This window comes from Heptranchias perlo, chromosome 3, assembly GCF_035084215.1.
Source record: "Heptranchias perlo isolate sHepPer1 chromosome 3, sHepPer1.hap1, whole genome shotgun sequence".
Classification (NCBI taxonomy): domain Eukaryota; kingdom Metazoa; phylum Chordata; class Chondrichthyes; order Hexanchiformes; family Hexanchidae; genus Heptranchias; species Heptranchias perlo.
In genome coordinates, this window is record NC_090327.1 from 99,977,210 (window position 1) to 100,003,279 (window position 26,070).

A 26,070-nucleotide genomic window follows, 5' to 3' on the forward strand; every position below is an offset into this window, starting at 1 on the left:
GTTGAAGGTCCTTGCCTCTGCCACCAATTCGGGCAGCGAATTCCATACACTCACCACCCTCTGGGTAAAAAAGGTTTTTCCTCATGTCCTCTCTAATCCTTCTGCCAATCATCTTTCTGCACCTTTAGAATAGTGTCCTTTCTGCACTTATAGAATGTCAATTCCAGCAGTATGTAGTTGCGCAAAAGAATGTAACATTGATGCTTTCTAAAGTTATGGATGTTGCTGTTAACTCAGATTATGCTTAACAACTAATCAGTGTGGTTTGCACCATTGCCATTGTATTATTAACCTTGCCTGCTTTATAGACCTCATTCTCGTTGTCATCTCCTTGGCCATCTTCATAGGCCTCAACAGGGTCTAGCACTGTGCGTATCCAAACAAGGTTGTGTTCATGACCATTTAGTTTAATCTCAAATTGCCCTCATTCCCTGGGACACCTGATTCCATTTATACAAGTGTTCCACAGGGTGTTGTCATTGTGTTCTTTAATATCATGGACACTTGTGCTGCACTCATCATTCAACCCTACCTACTCTTTTGCTGTTGATCGCACACTGTGTTCATCAACTACCTTCTAAGCACCAAAGGTGTGTAATTTGAACTGTTAGATACTCATGCACTGTGTCTTTAAATATAATTTGAGTTCAGGCATGTCGAACCAGACATGACTACAAATATACATATTTTAAAAATCAATTTAACCTTTATTTATGACAGACTTCATGTATACCAGCAAGTAATGCAGCATTGACCATAGCAGCAAGAAGATGGCACACCATGTTCCACTATGAGGCAACCTTAACTTACAGGATACTGTAATTATCTTTATCCTGGGAGCACGGCCAGCCGACATCCTGTATGGAGGATTCACCACTGCTCCCAGGCTAGGTGCAGACCCTCTCTCTCTATATCATCTTATCACTGTTCATGACACTCAGCATCCTGCTCCAGCAGCAGCTTCCCTTTGACTCCCAGGCTTTACATAAACTTTCTTCATGTAATAAAGTTTGTTATATTTAAGCAAATGGTTCCCTGTTCCTGAATAACACTCTGGTATCCTTGCAATTGATATCCATAAGTACCAGTTACTCTGTGTCACAGCACAAGTTAGGAGTGTGATGGAATACTCTCCACTTGCTTGGATGGGTGCAGCTCCAACAACACTCAAGAAGCTCGACACTATCCAGGACAAAGCAGTCCGTTTGATCGGCTCCCCATCCACCACCCTAAACATTCACTCCCTCCACCATCGGCGGATGCAGTGTGTCTATAGGATACACTGCAGCAACTCACCACGGCTTCTTCAGCAGCACCTCCAAAACCCTCGACCTCCACCACATTGAAGGACAAAGGTAGCAGGTGCTTGGGAACATCATCACCTCCAAGTCACATGCCATCCCCACTTGGTCATATACCGCCGTTCCTTCGTTGTTGCTGGTTCAAAATCCTGGAACAACTACCTAACAGCATTGTGGAAGCACCTTCACCACACGGATTGCAGCAGCTCAAGATGATGACCCACCACCTTTTCAAGGGCAACTAGGGATGGGCAATAAATGCCGACCTTGCCAGCAACATCCACATCCCCAGAATGAATTTTTAAAAAATTCATCCAGCAGTCAGTTGTTGTTCAACCATATGGATCTGCTAACCATAAGTTTAGTTCCTATTCATTCTTAATAACCTGTCAACTTCCAACTCTGCCAATCTCATCCTGCAGTGCAACATTTCATTGCAAAAACATAGGCTACTTGTTTTTCCAGCCTCAACACTCTTATCTCTAACCACAAATTCCATTTCCTTGTTCATTCACTCACTCAAAAACCATCTGTTTAAACCATTTCCTTACTCACAAATGCACTGATTAGTTTGATATGGCTTAAGGATTATGTTATTGTTTCATAAATAAAAGCTAAAATTTACACTTGTATAACACAAAGCCAGAAATGCTAAAAAGCAGATTCCCTCATCACTCATGTCAGCCACGTGGGTTCTGCTGCTGCCCTCTTTAACCCTTTCCTAAAAAGTCGTCTTTCAATTTCTGACAGTTGCTTTGTTTCTCTTACCAGTCATACTAACAGTTACTTTTGATGGTTCTACCCTTCATTTTACTGAATTCATCAATGTTCTTGCCTTCATTATCTCTTCTGGCTTCAACTGGAACTTTACATCTCTATTAAAGATGGCTTCAAAAAGCTTGATTTTTTTTGTCGAAGGGAAAAAGAAACACTTCTGTTCCCTTCAACAACTGTTCATACTCTGTAAAATTCAAGTCCGTTGAAAGCTTGAATACTTCTCAAATATCTGGAAAGCCTCTTGTATCATCTTTTCGCAAAAAAAAGTTTGACCGAATGGCAATCTTTCTCTCTCCATTGCAACCTTTATGCCTTTACTTTATCAGTACTACTATGGTCAGTGCACTTCAAAATGTTCTACTCTCCTTTTTAGCCTCAAGAATGAAATCCTACAAGTTTGTTCCTCCTATGCTGCTAAGATGTTGAAATCAGGACTCATCACATGGGCTCCTACTCTGACTCATTGTTTCCTAGGTCCTCAAAATTGTGAAACTCCTTACCACCCTCAGCCTTTTCTTTCATCAACAATCTACAAGCTTTTAAAGCCCAAGCTTGGTTCACTTAATCACTATTTCTTGATGTACTTGATCTTTATAACATTTCTGGTTATCTGCACTATGGGCCTTGCTCCTTCACCTTGGTTTCTCAATTGGAGAAGGAGGTCTATTAAGCTGTTCTTGGGTGACACAGGCAACAGGTTTTGATTGTACAGAAAAGAAATAATGTTGAAGTTTTTAAAGTAATCAGCTTGTGTGTGTTTTTTTTTCTCCCCCTTTTCCAAGAGGGAGCTAATTTCAGAACTACTCTGGACCGAGCCGTCCAAGCGGACAAAGTGGTCCGAGAACGTTATGCTGCTCACAGTGAAGTCATTGCACTTCTCTGTAAACCTGAAGCAGAGCTGAATGCTGCCATACCGTCTGGGAATCCTACCAAATCTCTTCAAGGCAGTGAGGTAAAATGAGACTTGCTATAAACCCTTAATCTTCATGTTTTCAGAATGAAAATATGTCATGAAATGAAAGTGAAGCTGTAGAGTTTTATAACTTGTTCTTGACAGTTTTTCTCCCTTCCGATTCCTTGCCTGGGTAAATTTTCACAGGTGCCTTCCGGTGCCTAGGTCAAGTGGCTGCTATTCCTCTGAGCATTGACCGGTTTCAGGAGGCTATTTGATCGTGGTGTCACACACTAGAGCCACATAGTGTCCTCACCTGATGCTTACACATGTGCATTCCTACTGGAGTACTGACACTAATTTTAGCACCCCAAACTCTTTCCCTGGTTGATATGGGCTAACTCAGCACAGACCCTATTTAAACTTGGGTCCTTACTGGCTGTGCGGCTCAGCTTCTCAAATGCTGTGTCATCAGGAAAGCCCTAGTACTATAGGGTTATCAGTGTTGTAGTCCTATCTCTGACCTGTGCTACTGTGGAATGAGATTAAAATCTTTTTAATTTATTATTGAGTTGTGGACAGCACTACCAAGGAAGCATTTATTGCCCACCCTTAGTTGCCCTGAGGGCATTAAGATGCAACTACAGAATATGGGATTGGAGTTACATATAAGCCAAAACAGGTGGCAGATCCCTTCCCTGAAGGACAATAGTGAACCATTTGGCTTTTTTTATTACATTCTAGCTTTCATGGTTATTTTTTCTGGTGCTAGCCTACATAGATACCAGATTTACTAAATTTATTTTCACAACTTGCATGACGAGATTTGAATTCATGGCTTCTGGGTTGCTCGTCCAATATTGTAACTGCAAGGTTACCGTACCTGTAATTGCTGAATTTACCCTACAGTGTCTAATTGGAGTGTCAGACCATGGGTGATCGCAACATAGCTGAACCCAACAATGTTCCTGGCTTGATTTTGATGACTAAAACTTGGTTGTTCTACAGATGCTGGTTTATTCACAAAGTTTTTAAATAAACTGTTATTCTGTATTTGTGGTTTGACTAGCTTCTGCTGAAACTATAGTCAGGATCATCATCCTTATTAGGTTTTTCTCTGTAAATTCAACTTTTGGAAATTAAGTTGCATAGGATTTTTTTTCTGTATATGAAGCTGCTGTGGTGAAGTAGTGTTGCTTTTTTTTATAATGAGAATTTAAAAATGTTGAATTCTTTGAACTACTTTTGGCAGTTGACTTTCTTGACACTCTTGCTTTAGGTTGTTATGCTTCTGAAGACACTTCTTGCTTCCTTGAATGAAGTCAAGAAGGAACGAGAAACTTTTGAGAATGATGTAAAGTCAGTGCAGTTTGACATGACGAGCAAGTTTCTGACAGCATTGGCTCAGGATGGTGCCGTAAATGAGGAGGCTATCTCGGTGACTGAACTTGATCAAATTTATGGAAGTCACACTCAGAGAGTGCAGCAAAATCTGAAAAAACAGGAGGAGTTGCTTGCTAATATTCAGGTAATTAATGTCAAACTGTGTTAATTCAGAACAGACCTCAGCAAACTGACTTGAAAACTTCAATATAAACCTCCAAAGTAAAATAACACATGGGACAACTTGAACATTTGTGAATTAAATGGAGGTAACTGATTCAGTAAAGCATTGAATAAAATTTTACACCAATATACCCCATGAGGCATTGATGTTTGAAGTGGTCAGATGTTTCACCTCTAATAGAAGAAGTAGATAATATTGGAATTACAAACATGGGCGGTGGACAAGGTATCTCTCTAACTTTAAACCTATTTAAGGATAGGGTTACAGATTAATTACATCGTGCAGAGGACATCATCTCTAATTATTACACACCTTGCCAACAGTCTTGTTAACCTGATTATGGAGAAGCTGGGGTCTGATGTGTAATATACTGCAGAATAAAAGGCAAACATGTAGCAAAAAATATAATCTTTACATCTATACTTAAATCATTCACAAAAAAGTGTTTTTAAACTTGGATATGCAATAGTGACATATTGGTGTATTTGTCACTTGGGTCATTCTAAAAAATGATTGTGGGCAGTGTAGTGATACCGGACATGGAGTTAGTAAATGGCAGATTTGATTTCCTCCTTGGTGTTGAGTTCGAGTTTCAGCATTGTTATTATAGGGAGATGCTAAACAGAGGCTAGGTAGTTGGCCACGTGAGGTTATGAAAATTGGGAGTATTATCTGGGAAGCAGTTAGCTTGTTGCCAGTAGTCCAAAGCAGTATGAGCAGAGGCTGGGGAACCAGTTGCTTACCTGTACCTAGCTATTGTACATGACCTAAGTAGGTGAGGGAAGAAAGAGGGAGTTGACGCTGAAATGAAAAAATATTTTACTGGATTCTGGTCTAAACTTAATTTTAGTGTTTGTCACTTATCATATGTATCATAGTTTTCATTCAAGTGGAATATTGCCCCAAATAATCTGAAACTGCTATACTATGTTTATATTACACATTTGAACGGAAGTGATCTTGTGTGTGATTTTTTTTTTAGAAGTAGTGTCCCTGTTTTTTTTTTAAGAAAAGGTAAAGGCAAGAACACGCTTGCCTCAGTCAGAAGATCATAGCTTCAAGTCCCACTCTAGGACTTGAGCATATAATCTAGGATGATGCTTCTGTGCAGTACTGATGGAGTGCTGTATTGTTAGATTTGCCAGATTTTGGATGATATGTTAAGTGGAAACCCCTTCAGCCTGTTCAGGTGGATGTTCAAGACCCCGTGGCACTATTCAAAGAAGAGCAGGGAAATCTCCCAGCATCCTGGCCAACGTTCATGCCTCAAACAACCCTCCCAAAAAACAGTTTAACTGGCTGTTCCCCTCATAGCTATTGGTGAAATCTTACTGTTGTATTTGCCTACAATTCAACAGTGACTGCATTTCAAAAGTAGTTAATTGGTTGTGAAGTGCTTTGCATTGTATAAATAAGTTCTTTTTCAAACACTCGTGAAATAAAGAGAATTGGTTTGCAGAAGTTATTGTATGTGAAGGAGCAGAACTTATGTCAGTAAATATTGTAACTTTTTTCAGTTTCTACCGTGCTTCTGTTAATTTCAGTGCTCTTACACATTCCGACTCGAACTCCTGCAAACTAATTTTACCATGTCATTAATGGTCTAAAACAGGAACTTTCAAAATGTAAGCAGAGGATACAAAAATATGCTGCAGCTGATTATGATTTTTTGTTCCTGCTTTTCTTTGTTTAAAAAAAAGTGGATGCTGTATTTTAAAATTCTAATTACAAGAATTCACATATGCTGTGATTTATTACTGAGGTACATAGGTCTGAAATAAAAACAAATGCACAGCTGGTCAGATAGCATCTAACAGACATATAAACAAATAAAAATTTTGGAGGGACACAACATGTACAGGGCTCCACTCCCAGCAGTTTAAAATTTAAATGCTTGAGAGTGAGGGTGGCAGTGTCAGTACGCTGTATGCGTTGAAATTAACTGCAGGTAGGTTTGAAGTGCCCACAATTTTAAAATCTAGTTTGACACGGTGATATAGTTGCATTCCATGTGGTGTCAGATCCAAGTGGGGTGTGAGACGATCCCCTCGAAGGAGTCTTGTATCACTTCTTTCTGGATTCAAATTGGACCCTGGCTCTCCATTTGCATTGCAACTTCAGCAGTTTCTGCTTTACAAGCTACACTAAAGTTGCAGTCTAAGTATGCCTTAATCTCTGATCACCAAAGAAGTGATTGTGGGGGAAAAATTCGATATGGATCCTTTTTGGGCAGTGGTAGCCCCACCCCATGCCCGACAGACCCTGCGCAGGCAGGACGCAAGTTTAGACCCAAGGGAGCACTAACCTGTAATTGGCGTTCCTTTCCAGGCCTTGCATGTGGAATCAATGCAATTTGCACTTTCCACCACCAGAGGGAGATCAATCTCTTAAAGGGAGGATGTTTCTTAGAAATCTTTTAAAGGTAGCTGGTACCTGTTATTTGCTGAAAATAACAGTCTACTATCTTCATGGAGTCTGAACAGAGATCAGACATCGCATACGTAAAACACAGATGCAGATTCCATCCCTATGTTTACATGCTGATGAGTTATCTAAAAACATTGAATAAAGGTTGCGCACGACTAAATCCCACATCCTCCAATTTGCACACCAGACCTCACCAATCTGCCGATCTGAGTTGGTACCAGGCCTGCGAGAGTGCATGCACCAAGGTTCTCTGCTGATCCACTAGAGACCTTGGATGCAAGAGGTGGACAGAAGGAGGGACATGCTATATTTGCAGGGCAGGGTGGGGGGCAAGAGGCCCTCCAGACATATACTTAAAAGACAGTGGGAGGCAGCAGGGGATGAAGTCAGTGCCAGGCGCACAGCATCATGAACATGGATGCAGTGCAGGAAGAAGTTCAATGCTTTGACTTGAGTGGTCAAGATGAGTGAGGTCAACTGTCTAGTGGCATCTCCTACCAACTGCACCATGCACTACACCCCACATACCAACAAACTCTCTCCATCAGTACTCAACTCTTCCATTCAGATGCTTCCTCTCATCCTTACACATTACCACTGTTTCAAGCTGTCCACCCACAACTCACAGACCACACAGATTGGCAGCTATTCAACCATGACAGGCACATCACCCAGACACATGTCCCGCTTTCTTGCAGGAGAAGGTGACGCATATCGAGAGACAGCGAGTGGCAGTGGCATTTAGCCCCTCGAGCCTGTTCCACCATTCATTGAGATCATGGTGGACCTGTGACCTAACACCATGTACCCTTAATACCCTTGGTTCACAGAAAACTATCAATCTCAGATTTAACATTCACAAGTGAGCTAGCATCAACTGCCGTCTGCAGAAAAACATTCCAAACGTCTCCCACCCTTTGCATGTAGAAACATTTCCTAACTTCACTCCTGTACGTCCTGGCTCGAAGTGTTAGGCTATATCCCCACGTCCTAGTATTCAATTATAGGAGATCTCCAAAAACAGTTACAAATGTCTCAGCAGCCAGAAGCAATAATCCAGCCACTTACTGGTAAATCCTGCATGGTCCCTTTAAATAGCGCCGGTGGGGGTCCTCCAGGCACTCATAAGTCACGTTCAGATGGTCGGGGTTAAGACACTGCGTTGAGTTGTGTTAAGTCCCAAAATGGTGTCATCACTTTAAATCAGCGTTGCACACTGAAGCTATTTTCTCCCTACTTTACATGATTCCAGTGTTCGTTATCTGTGCCTGCGCTAACTCCTATGCCAAGATGGCATCTGGCGCACGTCATGCAGGAAACGTGTGTATTCAAGATGCCATCTTGGATGTCGGAGAGGCTGTGTAGCGCCGAAACAACGGGTGCTACATGGCCCGATTTAGCGCCCTGTGTCTTCAGTTTGAGGGTTCATCACCTAAAGACTTTCACTGGATTGATTGACAAAGAGAATGTATTGTTTGATAATAACAAATATGTGTTAAATAACGAGTGACATGGGATCAGCTTCAGTTTTTTCTGGATTTTCATCATAATCTCTAATGGGGCATTCCATGTACTTACAGAAACAAGCTAGGTATTAACCACGTATCAGTTATATTACCCCTGGTTTGTGAAGTTTTAAAAAAAAAAATCAATAATTGGTCCAAGCAGCCAAATTATTAAAAATATTAATTTTGCGGTTGCTTAGCTAATGAACTGCTTGTTGACTGCGTCGGTTTGTTCACAACACTCATTAGATAGATCCAGATTGAAATACTCTTGTCAATGTGAGGTTGGAGCAAATAGTTTAAATTTTGAGTCTGTTCTGTCTAGACTGCTCATGAAGAATTTTCGACGTCGAAACAGTCGAACGCAGATGCTAATCAGAGGGAAGAAGTACTTAAGAAGTTGGCAGCAGCACATGATCAGTTTGTTGAACTTGTTGGTAATTTGAGAGAAGGAACAAAAGTGAGTTTTTCGATAGTTTATTTTAATTTTTGAAAAAAATCAGCATTTTAAGTGTTTTCATCCTTGTATAATATCATTAAACACCCCACATAATACACTGCCCATAATTTTAAAATCTAGATTGCAGATCAGTTTTAAGTTTGTACAATATTTTAAAACTTTCAATTCAGATGTTTTCAAGTAGTGATTTTAGCAAACCTTAACTGGAAAACTTCACTGTGTTACACTACATCTCTAGCACTTTTTTAACTTTCTCCTGTAAAATGCCATACTTTGTCTTTGATACACAGCAGATTATTAAAGTGCACAAATTCCAGCAGTGTAAAGTTGTTTACGGTTTGAAGGTTTCCGTCTTCAAAAAAACAAAGATCAGGAGGTACAAACATAAGCAGAATTTATGTAGCTGCGAAAGTACTTTTTCAGCGATTCAAAGGGCACCACTTAATAATGGGAAAGTAGTGGGGTCTCAAAACAGCTTCAAGCTGGAAATTTTCAAGCCACCACTTCCCAATTGAGCTCCCAAGCACTGCACTACCTTTGTTAAAGGAATGTTTTATCCGAGCTTACAGACCCATAGGCAGAGATCTTCAATGGTGCGTGAGTGGCAGAAAGCATCCATGAAGAGTACAGCCTTCACTTCAACTAGTATCCAACCCAAGATTTTAAATACTTCCCTTCCCCCCCCCCCGCCCCCATTTCAAAAGCAACCTTATCGCTGCAGACTTTTTATGAACCTCTACTTATTCTCTTTGTATTCTACTTTATATAACCAAAGCAAGAGGTGACTTTCAGTTGCTTCATAGTGGTAACATCGCTAAGACAGAAGATTAGGGCAACTGTTAACATATGTCACAATAGTATGCATATTAATATATCTCTCATTTGTAGTTCTACAATGGGTTCACCGAATTCCTCCTGAAATTCCAAACAAAATGTTCTGACATTGTGTTTGCTCGCAAGACCGAAAGGGATGAACTTTTAAAGTAAGGGGAATTTTTCTGTATATTCTTACAGCAGTCTTGAGCATTTTGGGTGATGTTTGTTTTCATAGACACTCTTCTGGTACTGTTGCTGTTAAGTAATTACTTATTGCAGAATGATGTCTGGTTTCATGTTGCCTTGCAAAAAGTTTTTCTGTTTCTGAATCCAGTGTTCCAGCCTGATGTTGAAGTGCCGCAATCCTATTTATGACTAAAGTTAAGAATTAGGAATAATAGCTGTGCATTGTAAGCACAGTTGAGAAAGAGGTGGTAGTTCAACCAGCAGATTAATTGAGAAGAAAGGTGTATAAATTGGTATTACTGGGCTGGTAGCAGCTCCATTCTACTGTCAGTCACATAAGGGATGAGGCTTCTTTAAGACATTTGGGTGATATCATGATGTTGGAGGCATCATGCATGGCCGCCTCCACTTTTTTACTTTGCCTTGATCTATAGTTTTATGTGGTTGTGAAACTTTACAGAACTCAGTGAATATAAAGGAAAGCTTGGATATTAATGTTTTTTTTTCCTTTTTGGTAGGGATTTACAACAGAGCATAGCTAAAGCACCCAGTGCACCAACTATTCCAGTAGCACCCGCATACCAGACTGCTTTTTCTATTGAAGGAAACACCCCTGCTGTTCCAACTCCTGCACCCAGAACTGTATTTGTAAGTAGACGATCAAAAATCTTCATGATCAATATCACTTGAGACCTTATACACCCTAAAGTATATAAACTTGTTTTAACTGCAATACAAACATCAGTAATCCATGTCGATTGGAAAAGCTTGACATAATCGAAGGACTTGACTGTACTTTAGAGTTCATAGGGTACGGTAACGTATTGGTCACGTTACTGGACTAGGAATGCTGAGGCTGGACTAATAATGCAGAGAATGTGAGTTCAAATCCTACCAGGGCTGTTTGAGAATTTAAATAGGTTTTTTAAAAAAAAATCTGGGAATATAAAGCTGGTATCAGTAAAATTGACCAGGAAGCTGTCTGTCATAAAAACCCAACTGGTTCACGAATATCCTTTTAGGGAAGGAAACTGCCGCCCTTACCCGTCTGGCCTATATAAAGTGGTTCTTAACTGCCCTCTGAAGTGACCTAGCAAGCTGCTCAATTGGCAATACAGATGGGCAATAATTGCTGGCCATGTTGGCGACGCCCACATCCTGAGAATTATATAAAAAAAGAAAACAGGAGTAATGAGTTTACTGCAAATGAAACAGATACTTGTGATACCTGGAAAGAGTAACCAAAAGATTTTATCCCTCTAGTTCAAAGGAGAATCTAGTTATATTGGAGTGCTTCATTCTGTCATGTATTATATAACACATGTGCAGGTTTCTCCTGCAGCTATCTGGAGTGAGGCACCTTTCTCAGTTTTCTCTTGTTTTGTTGGATTTTATTTAATCTGGACCTCCTCCAAAAGTATTTGCAAAAATCAGTTTTGCTGTTCCCTATTTTTCATGAGGTTAAGTATATTAACAGTTTGTTTTTGCTATTTATGTAGCAAGTATTCTAGTTAAAGAACTTATATTTGTAGTATTTTGCCTAAGTAGCAGTTCTTCATGTGTGTGCCAGGGACCCTTGCCTGATACCCTGTACTTTCCAGCAGGGGTCAATGATAACAATTAAGAACAAGGGCACAAAATGATTTCCCCCCCCCAAACCTACTCTCACTAATCCAAAGGCACTGAGACCAAATATAGTGTTCCAACTGTTGCTCTGGCTGAGATGAGCTTACTAAACACAGCAGGGATTGAATTTGGGTCTCGTCTGTTCAACTTAATAATGTCACACCAGGCACTTAATTTATCTGCTAAGTAATGGAAAAAAACTCTGGCCTTAATTCTCTTACATATGCTTTTATTTATATGATTATTAAAATGTGGATTACACTAATATATCTAGAACTGAACTAGCATACATTTCATGAACAATTTCATTATTTTGTATGGAATTTGCTTAACATATTTTTGAAAATTGGCAGCCGAAGTTTAATCTTTTATAAACATCTCCTGTCCATTTGATTCCTTGTTAAAATCTAAGGTTGGCAACTAATTATCCTAAACCACTCCAAAAATTGCTTTTGCTCCCTTGATGACTTTTCTTGGATTAATTTGCAGCTGTTCCTTTGGGATGTATTGTTAACTCATCCTTTTGTGAAAACTAAATATTTCTCCCATGAGTTTTTAAAAAAACTATCCTGCTTTCTGACTGCAATCTCAATGATTGAGTTATTTTCTTTTATAATTAAGCATGGCTACAGTATCACTATCTGGCCTATTTGGTTGTCCTCTGGGTAGTCTTCCCAAATTCTATTGTTGGTCCATCACTTAATCTCTGGCTTTTAGAAAAACTACTAAATTAATTTTCCAGATTTTATTATTCGACATAAAGTTGACCATATAATCATCTTTAAGATTCTATATATCCAGTGTACAAAGTAATTTACTATTTTGGCTGCGTGTATGTTTTGTGCATGGATAAGACACACTAGATAATTTCTGATCCCCATCAACGGTACACGGAGTTGGAGAATTGGGGCTATAGTCCTATCTCTGACCTGCGGTCGTGTCCAGCAACGCTCAGCACTGGCAACACAGCCTCGTGAAATTACCGCTTGGATATTGTAGTAGTGTTGCTTTGTAACATTCTCTTCAGTCCTATTCAGTTCTTGATTTTTATTTTAGCAGTCTAAACCTCAGCCTCCTGAATGTACTGCACCTTCGTCCAGTAGTTGTTGTAAAAAAAAGGTAGTTTGTTTTACTTTGTAGTTTACTTTTAATATTTTAATTATGTAGTTTTGTGTATGTGGTTGTACAAGGGATCAAACTGAATAGAGTAATTACCCACAGTGTCTAAAATTGAGCTTGAAAGATGAATTAAATTGTTTTTAATACTTCTGGATTTAAAAACTGGTCATGACTCCTACACAAAAAAAATTGAAAAAATTCATTTTCTGGATATTGTCCTCTGAAAAATTAACTTTTTCATGAATAAAAATAGAAAATGTTGGAAATGCACAGCATGCGAATTAGCATCCGAAAGGGAAACCTAAGTTTGTGTTGGATGTAACCCTTCATCAGAACCAATATGGTGAGATCAGAGAAGCCTTTTTCTTTGTTGTCAAAACTAGGGAGGGGAGAGCAACAGACAGAAAACAAGAGTACAACATGTTCATTACGTTCAAAGGAGGAAATAATTGACTTAAAAGCCCACTAATGGATGTTAAAATACTGAAAAGAAGTGTAAAATGCTGTATACAAAGGTCATCTTGGACAGATACATGAAAGAAAACAGTGCATTTATTTTGTGTTAATGCTGCTGGCTCTTGACGCGTGGGTCTTGAGTAGCTGCCAGCAGCACTTGAGGTAAGCTTACCAGATTTGAAAGTCCCAATCTTGTTGCTGACAGCACTAGTGCAAATAAATTGATTTCAAAGTGATAAAACGAAAAGGGGCAGAACAAGAATGCAAGAATGCAGCAGGAATATTAAGGAAGGAGCTATGCTATGAAGTTATTGAAGTCGATGTTTAGACCAGAGAGTTAGAGTCCTAAAGTTAGTGAATTATTGAACCCATCTGGTTCACTAATGTCCTTTAGAGAAGGAAACCTGCCGTCCTTACCCGGCCTGGCCTATATGTAACTCCAGACCCACAGCAATGTGGTTGATTCTTAATTGCCCTCTGAAATGGCCGAGCAAGCCACTCAGTTGTAAAATCTCACTTAAAAAAATTCACAATAAGAAGAAAACCGGATGGACCACCCGGTATCGGACCACTAGGCAAAGGCAAACCAAGCCCAGTCGACCCTGCAAAGTCCTCCTCACTAACATCTGGGGACTTGTGCCAAAATTGGGAGAGCTGCCCCACAGGCTAGTCAAGCAACAGCCTGACATAGCCATACTCAAAGAATCATACTTTTCAGCCAACGTTCCAGACTCTTCCATCACCATCCCTGGGTTAGGTCCTGTCCCACCGGCAGGACAGACCCACCAGAGGTGGCAGTACAGTGATATACAGTCAGGAGGGAGTGGCCCTGGGAGTCCTCAACATTAACTCCGGACTCCATGAAATCTCATGGCATCAGGTCAAACATGGGCAAGGAAACCTCCTGCTGATTACCACCTACCGTCCTCCCTCAGCTGATGAATCAGTCCTCCTCCATGTTGAGCACCACTTGGACGAAGCACTGCGGGTAGCAAGGACACAGAATGTACTCTGGGTGGGGGACTTCAATGTCCATCACCAAGATTGGCTCGGTAGCACCACTACTGACCGAGCTGGCCGAGTCCTGAAGGACATAGCTGCCAGACTGGGCCTGCGGCAGGTGGTGAGCGAACCATCACGAGGGAAAAACTTACTTGACCTCGTCCTCACCAATCTACCTGTTGCAGTTGCATCTGTCCATGACAGTATTGGTAGGAGTGACCACCGCACAGTCCTCGTGGAGATGAAGTCCCGTCTTCGCACCGAGGACACCATCCAACGTGTTGTGTGGCATTATCACCATGCTAAATGGGATAGATTCAGAACAGATCTCGCAGCTCAAAACTGGTCATCCATGAGGCACTGTGGGCTATCAGCAGCAGCAGAATTGTATTCCAGCACAATCTGTAACCTCATGGCCCGGCATATTCCTCACTCCATCATTACCAACATGTCAGGGGATCAACCCTGGTTCAATGAGGAGTGTAGAAGAGCATGCCAGGAGCAGCACCAGGCGTACCTAAAAATTAGGTGCCAACCTGGTGAAGCTACAACTCAGGACTACATGCATGCTAAACAGCGGAAGCAACGTGCTATAGATAGAGCTAAGCGATTCCACAACCAACGGATCAGATCAAAGCTCTGCAGTCCTGCCACATCCAGTCGTGAATGGTGGTGTACAGTTAAACAACTAACAGGAGGAGGAGGCTCTGTAAACATCCCCATCCTCAATGATAGTGGAGTCCAGCACGTGAGTGCAAAAGACAAGGTTGAAGTGTTTGCAACCATCTTCAGCCAGAAGTGCAGAGTGAATAATCTATCTCAGCCTCCTCCCGATATCCCCACCACTCCACGTGATATCAAGAAACTGCTGAGTGCACTGGATACTGCAAAGGCTATGGGTCCCGACAACATCCCGGCTGTAGTGTTGAAGATTTGCGCTCCAGAACTACCCGCGCCTCTAGCCAAACTGTTCCAGTACAGCTACAACACTGGCATCTACCCGACAATGTGGAAAATTGCCTAGTTATGTCCTGTCCACAAAAAGCAGGACAAATCCAATCCAGCCAATTACCGCCCCATCAGCCTACTCTCAATCATCAGCAAAGTGATGGAAGGTGTTGTCGACAGTGCTATCAAGCGGCACTTACTCACCAATAACCTGCTCACCGATGCTCAGTTTGGGTTCTGCCAGGACCATTCGGCTCTTGACCCCATTACAACCTTGGTCCAAACATGGACAAAAGAGCTGAATTCCAGAGGTGAGGTGAGAGTGACTGCCCTTGATATCAAGGCAGCATTTGACCGAGTGTGGCACCAAGGAGCCCCAGTAAAATTGAAGTCAATGGGAATCGGGGAAAACTCTCCAGTGGCTGGAGTCATACCAAGCACAAAGGAAGATGGTAGTGGTTGTTGGAGGCCAATCATCTCAGCCCCAGGACATTGCTGCAGGAGTTCCTCAGGGCAGTGTCCTGGGCCCAACCATCTTCAGCTGCTTCATCAATGACCTTCCCTCCATCATAAGGTCAGAAATGGGGATGTTCGCTGATGATTGCACAGTATTCAGTTGCATTCGCAACCCCTCAGATAATGAAACAGTCCATGCCCGCATGCAGCATGACGTGGACAACATCCAGGCTTGGGCTGATAATTGGCAAGTAACATTCGCGCCAGACAAGTGCCAGGCAATGACCATCTCCAACAAGAGAGAGTCTAACCACCTCCCCTTGACATTCAACGGCATTATCATCGCCGAATCCCTCACCATCAACATCCTGGGGTCACCATTGACCAGAAACTTAACTGGACCAGCCACATAAATGCTGTGGCTGCAAGAGCAGGTCAGAGGCTGGGTATTCTGCGGCGAGTGACTCACCACCTGACTCCCCAAAGCCTTTCCACCATCTACAAGGCACAAGTCAGGAGTGTGATGGAATACTCTCCACTTGTCTGGATGAGTGCAGCTCCAACAACACTCAAGAAGCTCGACACTATCCAGGACAAAGCCAGCCCACTTGATTGGCACCCCATCCACCACCCTAAACATTCACTCTCTTCACCACCGGCGCACTGTGGCTGCAGTGTGTACCATCCAGAGGATGCACTGCAGCAACTCGCCAAGGCTTCTTCGACAGCACCACCCAAACCTGCGACCTTTACCACCTAAAAGGACAAGGGCAGCAGGCACATGGGAACAACACCACCTGCACGTTCCCCTCCAAGTCTCTCACCATCCCGACTTGGAAATATATCGCCGTTCCTTCATCGTCACTGGGTCAAAATCCTGGATCTTCCTTCCTAACTGCACTGTGGGAGAACCTTCACCACACGGATTGCAGCGGTTCAAGAAGGCGGCTCACCACCACCTTCTCAAGGGCAATTAGGGATTGGCAATAAATGCTGGCCTTGCCAGTGACGCCCACATCCCATGAACAAATAAAAAAAATAAAGTCCCTAAGAGAAAGAAAACAAATTCTCTGAAGGTTTTTGAAAGATAAGAATATAAAAGGATATGGGGAAAGAGCAGGGAAATGGGATCAGTCTAGGTAGGTACAGTTGAAGAGCTAACACCAAACGGCCTCCATGTGCACTTCGGCTACCATTCCTGACCTTAGCCCATAGCTTCTATTTCCTTATTTTTCTCTGTGCCCTTCTCTCTCGTCTCCTCTCCTTCCTGTCAACCAGTCATGCCACTTTTCATTTCTCCCCTTATGGGTACGCTGCTGCCACTCCCTGGAAGTCCCTACCTCAACCCATCACTACCCCTCTGCTTTTTTACTCCTCTGTCACCGTTTCAGGCTTAAATCCTACTTGGATAAGCTACCCTCTTTGCTTCTCTTGGCATTCTCCAAAGGCCGCATCAAGTCATCTGTTACTACCTCCTTACAAGCAACAACTCCAACTGCCCCGTTCTCTTCTCGCCCACTTCCCATCCAGCACACCCACTAGTAGCTAACCTCGCCAACCTCCTTCCCCATCTCACTCACCCCACCCACCCATTGCCGCCTTGGCTCACCTTGGTGACACCTTGCCCTGCACTGAGAGCCTCCCCACCTGGCTATACTTTTCACTACCGGTCCTGCTCAAACTGCCACAGTGATGGTGTGGTCCTTATCACCAAATCACACCTTGGCTTCTTCCTCTAGTCCTCATGTACCTCCTCCTCCTTTTGAGCACCTCACCTCATTCCAGTCTTCTCACTTCTCCTTTAGTCTTTGCCTACTTCCCCCAAATCACTTCCAACTGCACTTTCTACATCTCAACTGCCTGGCCTTTGAGCCTCAATTCGCCACAATACTTCTGCAGCCCTCGATATGCTTAACCACTCTCTCATGTCCACCTTTGATGCCCTTATCCCTAGCAAAACCTTTACTGTCTCTCCCATCCTGGTCGATTCCCCCTGGTATGCTCCCATCTTCACTCATTCAAGTCTTAGGGGTGCAGACTTGAGCATATCTGGCACGCAACTTCCTTAGCCATCCATCACCAGATCTGGCTGGACTGCATCAAACGCTATCGGGCCTCACTCTATTGCCAAAAACACCCACTACTGCAGGGTCACCTTGAAGAGCAAAGATAGCCCTCAGCTTTTTTCCACTACTAATCCATTGTTAATAACTAACATCGTAAACAACTAATTGTTGTTTAAAAAGACAGTGGGATAGACAGAGTAATTACAGGCCAATCAGTCTAACCTCAGTGGTGGGAAAATTATTGGAAACAATTCTGAGGGATAGGATAAACCATCACTCAAAGGCACGGATTAATCAAGGGAAGGTCGTGTCTGACTAATTTGATTGAATTTTTTGAAGAGGTAACAAGGAGGGTCGATGAGGGTAGTGCATTTGATGTAGTCTACATAGCTTTTGACAAGGTCCCACCTGGCAGACTGGTCAAAAAAGTACACGCCCACGGGATCCAAGGGAAAGTGGCAAGTTGGATCCAAAATTGGCTCAGTGGCAGGAAGCAAAGGGTAATGGTCGACAGGCATTTTTGTGACTGGAGGGCTGTTTCCATTTGGGTTCTGCAGGGCTCAGTATTAGGTCCCTTGCTTTTTGAGGTATATATTAATGATTTGGACTCAAATGTAAGGGGCATGATTAAGAAGTTTGCAGATGATACGAAAATTGGCCGTGTGGTTGATAGTGAGGAGGAAAGCTGTAGACTGCAGGAAGATGTCAATGGACTGGTCAGATGGGCAGGAAAGTGGTAAATGGAATTCAATCCAGAGAAGTGAGAGGTAATGCATTTGGGGAGGGCAAATAAGGCAAGGGAATACACAATAAATGGGAGGATACTGAGAGGTGTCGAGGAAGTGAGGGACCTTGGAGTGCATGTCCATAGATCCCTGAAGGTAGCAGGATAGGTAGATAAGGTGATTAAGAAGGCATATGGAATACTTTCCTTTATTGGTCGAGGTATAGAATATAAAAGCTGGGAAGCTATGCCAGAACTGTATAAAAGACTAGTTAGGCCACAGCTTGAGAACTGTGTACAGTTCTGGTCACCACATTACAGGAAGGATGTCATTGCATGAGAGAGGGTACAGAGGAGATTTATGAGGATGTTGCCAGGACTGGAGAATTTTAGCTATGAGGAAAGATTGGATAGGCTGGGGTTGTTTTCTTTGGAACAGAGGAGGCTGAGGGGAGATTTATTTGAGGTGTACAAAATTATAAAGGGCCTAGATAGATTGTATTGGTAAATCTATCCCTTATTTCCCTTAGCAGTGAGGTCAATAATCAGGGGGCATTGATTTAAAGTGATTGGTGGAAGGATTAGAGGGGAGCTGAGGAAAAATAATTTCACCCAGAGGGTGGTAGGGGTCTGGAACTCACTGCCTGAAAGGATGGTAGAGGCAGAAACCCACAACTCATTTAAAAAGCACTTGGATGTGCACCTGAAGTGCCATAACTTACAAGGCTACAGACCAAGTGCTGGAAAGTGGGGTTAGGCTGGGTGGCTAATTTTCGGCCGGCGTGGACATGATGGGCCGAATGGCCTCCTTCTGTGCCGTACATTTTCTATGATTCTACTATCTCCTTAAACTGCTGTCTCCTGCTCCCTCCACAGTCACCTCCAACAAAAAATGCGAGGAGCTCATAGATGACTTCGTCACTGTGATTGAGACTGCCTCTACTGTCTTCCCTGCACCCCACCCCCGTACCCCCGTGCCTGCATCTTTCTCCGGTCTCTTTCCTGTGTCCCCTCATGCCGTCTCCAAGCTCATTTTGTCGACATGACCCACCTCCTGCTTCCTTGACCCCATTGCCACTAAACTTCCCTTCTTGGCCCCTAGGCTAGTTGACGTTGTAAATGGTTTTCCCTCTGCAGGTAATATCCATCTCACTTTCAAAATCACCATCATCACTCTCTTCAAGAAACCCACACTTTACCTGTCTGTCCATGTAAAGTACTGCCCCATCGCTAACTTTCCTTTCATCTCAAGTTCTTGAACATGTTGTTTTCTGCTCTATTCATGCCAATCTTTCCTGCAACTCCATGTTTGAATCTTTCCAATCCCTAATCAAAGTCACAAATGACATCCTCTATGACTGTGGTGTATTATCTCCCCCCGACTGCCCACCCCACCCCATCCCCGACATCACTGTAGCCATTGACATCTCACCGTCCTCCAACACCTTTTTCCATTCTCCAGCTAAGTGGGATTGCCCTTGCATTGTTCATCTCTTGTCCCATCATAGCCAGAGCATCTCCGACAAGGACTTCTCTTCCTGCCCCCGCACCATTACATCCAGAGTTCCCCCCTTGCCCCCACCCCACCTTGCTCATCTGCATGCTGCCCCTTGGTGACAACATCTGCAGACATGGGTTCAGCTTCCACGTGTACACTGCCAACAGCCAGTTCTTCCTCTCCCCCACTTCTCTTGATCCCTCCTCTACCTCTTTGTTGTCAGACTGCTTGTCCAATACTCGTTTCTGGATGAGCCGCAATTTCTGCCAGTTAAACATTGGGAAGACTTGAAGCCATCATCTTTGGCCCCCGCTACAAAATATGTACCCTTGCCGCTATTTCCATGTCCCACCTCGAACTGAGTTTCTGACCCCATCCTCTCCATCACAAACACAGCCTAATTCCACCTCCGTCCCTGCCTCAGCTCATCTGCTGCTGAAACCTTCATCCATGCCTTTGTCATCTCGAGACATGGCTATTCTAATGCTGTCCTGGCTGGCCTCACATCCTGCACCCTCTAAAGTTCAGATCATCCAAATCTCTGCCCATATCTTATTCTGCACTACGTCCAACTCACTTATCTCCCCTGTCATTGTGACCTACAATGGTTCCCCGTCGCCTCCCATTTAAAATCCTCATGTTTGATCCCTTCATGGCTTCTTCCCCCTCTATCTCTGTAACCTCTTATAGCTCTACAATCCCCTCCTCCTCCCCCCCCCCCCCCCCCCGAACATTTTGTTCCTCTCACTCTGATGTTTAGTGCATCCTTCCCCACAACCATCCCACCCGTCGCCCCACCATTGGTGGCTTCAGCCACGTAGGCCCCACGCTCTGGAATTCCCTCCTTAAACCCCTCTGCCTCTCCTCTTTTAAGGCCTTCCTCAAAACCTACCTCTTTTATTAAGCTTTCGGTCACCTCTTGTTATATCGCCTTCTTTGGCTGCGGGTCCATATTTGTCTGAGTACACCTCTGTTAAGTGCCTTAGGATGTTTTGCTATGTCAAAGACGCTATATAAATGCAGTTTTTTGTGCTACAATTTCTATGACCAGACTGAAGGAGGTACATGTAAATGATAGTTTCTCATGGAATGATTTGGGGCCCTATTGTGCATTTCTAACACTTACTATTTTTCATTTCATTTCCAGTATTTGCCTTTTTCAGCTGTTTTTGCTGTTCATTCATTTAATTTATGTTCATTTATTTTCATTCAAATCAGGTATGGCACCAATAATTTAAATTTTAAATCATTTAATAATTTAAAAACTTACTCCTTTCATAATAACTTCCCCTTCGCATTCCTTATGTTTGACTCCTTTAATCTGTGTTTTGTAGCAAAGACTTTTCTGACACTACTTTAGGAACCTTGTGTCTCCAGCAGTAAATAGCTCTCTAAAATCTCTCCTTGAGCACCACACTCAGGCAATTTCAAGAATTGCTATTGTAGAGACATTACGAGAAACTGAAACAAGCGCAGGAACTTTCTTTGCATATTTAAATTAATCCAATGCTGATTTCAGGCAGCTGCCAGGTACACCTAAAAACAGCAAGGACCAATATGACAGCATGGCTGCCGCCATATTGGGCCTCGTTTTTGGGCGTACCTGACGGCTGCCTGAAATCAGCATTGAATCAATTTAAACATGCAAAGAAAGTTCCTGCGCCTGTTTCAGCATCCTTCCACAAAATGCGTCAACAACCAGGTGGAGTATGTGCCGTGCAGGCTTCGACTAGTTTTTCCAATTATACAGCAGCCTAAACTGCGGGACCACTGAAGAAACAGTAGGGAAAGTGCGTCTCTCCCAGTTCCACAGCACTACTGCGGGTCGCTGCCGGCCCGCGCTCGGACCCACTGCAGTTTCCTCCGTCCACCTTCTAGGATTTACTGCCAATGCAGCAGGCCCAAATTTAATCCCTGACCTTAGGTGAGCTGCCTCTGGGTGAGACTCTAGCTCTAGCTGCAAATTCTGAGAGATCCTGAGCGAGGAGCCGACAGTTGATATGGGGGCGTCAAGCCCGGGGTTCTTTTGTGGGGTTTATTGCACCGAGGGGAGTGAAGCTGCAGCTTGCGGCTACTCCCCTTCTTTCCCAGTCCATGAACGGCAGTAGTTAGAACTTACGATGTAAAATCAGGGCTTGCAATTTCTCGCACGTCTCTCCATCCCCTTGTTTCCCATTCGCCCACCAGTGGAAACAATCTTTCACTATTTACCCACAGTAAAGGCCCCAGGTTTCACACTCTCCCCTTTACTGGCTGCTCCTCTCTTGGCACTGCATCCACTCACTCCGTTGCTGCTGTTCCTGGCTCTACAGGAAATGTTGGGCCCCACACAACCCTCACCCCATTTTCCAGTCCTCTCTTTTTTCCGCCCCACCCCCCACCCCAGTTCCCTGTCACCCTCACTCACTCTCCCCCACAACCCAAGTCCCAATCTTCCGATACTCCTCACCCCCCCCCCCCCCCCCCCCACCGTCCCAATATCCTTCCCCAGCGTCTGTTTACCCTTTTCCAGTCCAGCCTAAGCCTGCGTCTCCCTGCGAGCCGTATGTTTGACACCCCTGCAGCATTACTAATCCACCCGCACAACAAAAGTATCCAATAATTGAGATTTAAAATATTGCAATTTGATTAAGCAGCGGTACAAACCAATTTCCTGTGTGTGGTGTAAGCAGGTTTAATTTTGCAACAGCTAGCTCACGCAGAAAAGCTTCACCCATCGTTCTGTTGTGGAATGTATAGTGGTGCCCAACTATGTTACTTTATGGTCATAATTTTTGCACCAAAAGCCCACTTAATATTGCAGCAATTTTATTTGCATTAATGAACAATACTGTGAAAGTTTTATGAAAATTATTTCCCAACAGAACGTTGATGAATACTTGATGACTAACAACATCAAGTTGCATTCATATAGCACCTTTAATGTAGTAAAATGTCCCAAGGTGCTTCACAGGAACGATTTTCAAACAAAATTTGACAGTCAATAAATTATTGACTGCCTTATCTCTCGTAACAATGGTTACATGCGATCTTTTTTTAAATAAAATTCTGAAATGATTTGTTATAGCAAAGTTAGACCACACTGCTTGGACTAACTATAATATGGGTGGTGGTGTTATGTTTAGGAGAAATAACCTTTGGTAGACTGTATGGTACAATTGTGGTTTACTGATAACATTCCAGATAAATGGATCTCCAGAAGTGTATACTGCTGCAATACTTTGTATTTTGTTTTACAGCAAATACATTCAAAGTATAGACATATGAATGATAAAATGGCTTTATTTTTAATGTTCTCTTCAGCCTCATTTCAAGCCCTGTTGTTTTTTTTTTACAGCAACCCAAACCTCAGCCTCCTGCACGTCCCCCACCTCCATCTGTTGGATCCACTTTCCCAGCTGCTCCAATAGCTGCAGTTCCTGCAGCCACAAGTGCTCCTGCTGTGCCTGCTTCTGTTGGAGGCGCTGGTGTGCAATCACAGGCGCAGGGACCTCCATACCCCACATATCAAGGATTTCCTGGGTAAGTTTTGACTGAGTTTGCATTGTCAATGGGACTAATTTGATTTTAAAACTGAAGAAATTGCAGAGAAATAGGAAAATTTTAAAAGTTGAATTTTTTTTTTCCTTTTGATATATTGTTCTAGTTTTTTTTTTGAAATGCTACACACAATCCTTAGCTGAAAAGTAGGGAGAGGGGCCTGCACCTGGATCTCTGGCAAAAGGACTTCAGGGCAATTCATTTCCCCTCTACCCCATTGGGCTGTGCATTCTGTACTGCTTGAAACTACTGGGTTTGGATTTGGAAGAATCTTCATTCTGGTCCAAAAGCCATTACAACCAAATGAGCTTAACAGCCGAGAACAAGTTGCAAAGCTCGATGAACAAGGGCTACCTAATTTACACATGATAAGAAGGGTTCTCTGTTTCCGTGAATCACTTGACGTATGTCCTCGACATATTGGCGCAGAAACAACTCGTGGACTGGAGAATTTTAATTTGCAACCTTGAAATGGTTTGTCGGTGAGATATAAAAACATTCTGTTGAACAAGATGCAGCCTGCTGGTTTGGGACTTAAGGTAGACAATTTGTTCAGCATGCCTTGGTGGAGAGTTTGAGTTCCACAATGTCTCAGCAGTGACCAACATGATATTTGTATCGATTATAAATAAGATAAGTTCTTTCTAAGCCCCCTTATCTAAAAATGCCTCCAGGTTCAAAAGTGGATTCTTTATTGAAAGAACTTGCCCTCCAATATCCTCAGGACATCCCAGCTTCACAAAGCACTTCACAACCAGTGGATCACTTTCAATATGTAGTCATTGTTATGTAGGCAAAGAAGAAAAGCCAAAGAGGCACAAGTTAAATCTCCTGTAGCCTGCAAGATGTACAGTATGACTTGCACCAGATGAAAATAGCCAGTTACCAGACTTACCAGCTATCTCAATCAAGTACTTCATTGGGATATTAGGAAAGACCATTGAGAGTAGATTTATGACGTAATGTGTAATGAGTTACTAACATGGTGCTATGGGCTAGCTTTTGAGAGAACTGTCTGCTGGTCTATATAGCTTTACGTTCTGTGTACTTGGCCTTCCTTTTGACAGAGCACATTTATTTGACTCGGGAGTAGAAATATGTGAAGTATGGCACACAGTGTTAGTAAAGGAGTCCATTAAAAGAGCCAAACGTGGTGGTGTTCAAGGATTCTGACTGAATTTTTCTCTATGCGATAATCAATTGAACATTGATGGATTGGAAATTTACTATTGAAATTTGGCTATGTAGGCAACTGAAATGAAATCTGAATATTGCGGAAATTTTATTTATTTCTTAATAGTATATAAATACGTTCGTATTTTCCACATGATCTGGTAATGAACAGTAAACTGTCATTAATCTTGCTCCTTCTGTTTTCACATCTTTTTCTGTTCCTTTTTTCCCCCACCCCTCCCTACACATCCCCTGAATTACCTAGAATTGTATGTGTTCTATGTTTAGGAATATGGGCCATAATATAAAAGTATGCCAATGGATTTTAATATAGATACATATAATGTATATTGCAACAGAAGCCAGCAAAGATGTACATGAGGAAAGTAGCAAAGGTACAAAAAGATGTACATTTTGATCATTCACTGTTATGTAGATTTTGGGGGCATTTGATTGTCAAAATAAGTTATTCTGATCTTGAAGAGATCAGTAGTTAGGTCACATTTTGGCACACTACCTTCAGAAGGACATTGATGCTTTGGGGAGAGTTCAGAGCAGAGTGATGAGGGTGACTCTGTCTCTGCTGCTTGCAGTTTTAAGATTTCATAGAAGAAAAGAAGGATGTGACTTGTATGATTGACCCATTCTTTTTCTTATGTTGCGTATTTCATTTTTCAGGTACTACCCAGTTCCCATGCCAATGGCATATAACCAATATGCCTATGGCCAGTACAACATGCCGTACATGTACCAGCCTCCTGGACAGCCACCTTTCCAAAGTGCACAACAACCTCAGCAGCCAGGATACCCTTACCCTCCGCAGCAGTACTACCAGCAATAAAAGGCACTGTCTGTATAAGATACTATGTTATGGTTAATTTTTAAATGACCTCACAATACTTTATCTACTGCATACTCTTAAATATTAGTCCGAGGTAAATGCTAATTAAGTTGTACTGTTAAAACCTAAGATTGCACTAAATTTAACTTTTTTTTCAGAACAACAAACACTAGGAATAATTTAGCGAATTTAAAATCTCAACTTTTTTGCAAAAATGTATATGGTAAAACTGCTTATTAGAGAAATCTTTTGTTAACTATAGGTTTTTTTTCTAATCCAGTTTTGGGGAATGGGCCTGAAATGCTGCATAAATATAAAGCAGATTGTGTTTGTAGGGCTGTCTTTGAGTGCTACTTTTACGTATTTGCTTATACTATATCTGGTTTGTTATTTCCTATATCCTATTTTGTCTAATCAGGGCCTTGTAAATCTAATGGTAAATTAAGCTATAATTGCATTAAAAAAAATCAAGACTGAAACTTAGTGTTCTTAGTATTTATGGGATAAAGAAAATGACAGCATATAGTTATTAAAGCAGATTCACAACACATTTCCAAAAGTCCAACAATCCCAGACTTAATATTCCTTAAAGGAAGAAAACTGTAGATGGGGCACTTCCTGTTCAAAATGCTTCTCCCTCAGCTCCCCCAAACTATTAGGATTGAGTTTGGCTGTAATTTCCCCTGCAAT

The 26,070-nt window shown here is 42.4% G+C and overlaps 1 protein-coding gene across 4 annotated transcripts in view; it reads left to right on the plus strand.

Moving 5' to 3' along the window:
* The window catches only part of pdcd6ip (programmed cell death 6 interacting protein), a 106,964-nt gene extending 81,105 nt beyond the window's left edge, over positions 1–25,859 (plus strand). For 2 of the 4 annotated variants that reach the window (XM_067981158.1, XM_067981163.1), the window contains exons 12-19: positions 2,861–3,030; positions 4,250–4,498; positions 8,795–8,929; positions 9,818–9,912; positions 10,450–10,579; positions 12,614–12,676; positions 23,164–23,348; positions 25,218–25,859. In XM_067981158.1, coding sequence (XP_067837259.1) covers positions 2,861–3,030; positions 4,250–4,498; positions 8,795–8,929; positions 9,818–9,912; positions 10,450–10,579; positions 12,614–12,676; positions 23,164–23,348; positions 25,218–25,380 — 1,190 coding nt within the window. In that variant the 3' untranslated portion in view covers positions 25,381–25,859. The remainder of the gene's footprint in view (positions 1–2,860; positions 3,031–4,249; positions 4,499–8,794; positions 8,930–9,817; positions 9,913–10,449; positions 10,580–12,613; positions 12,677–23,163; positions 23,349–25,217) is intronic. The other 2 variants (XM_067981170.1, XM_067981177.1) reach the window with 1 other exon arrangement.
* The last annotated feature ends 211 nt before the right edge of the window (positions 25,860–26,070 follow it).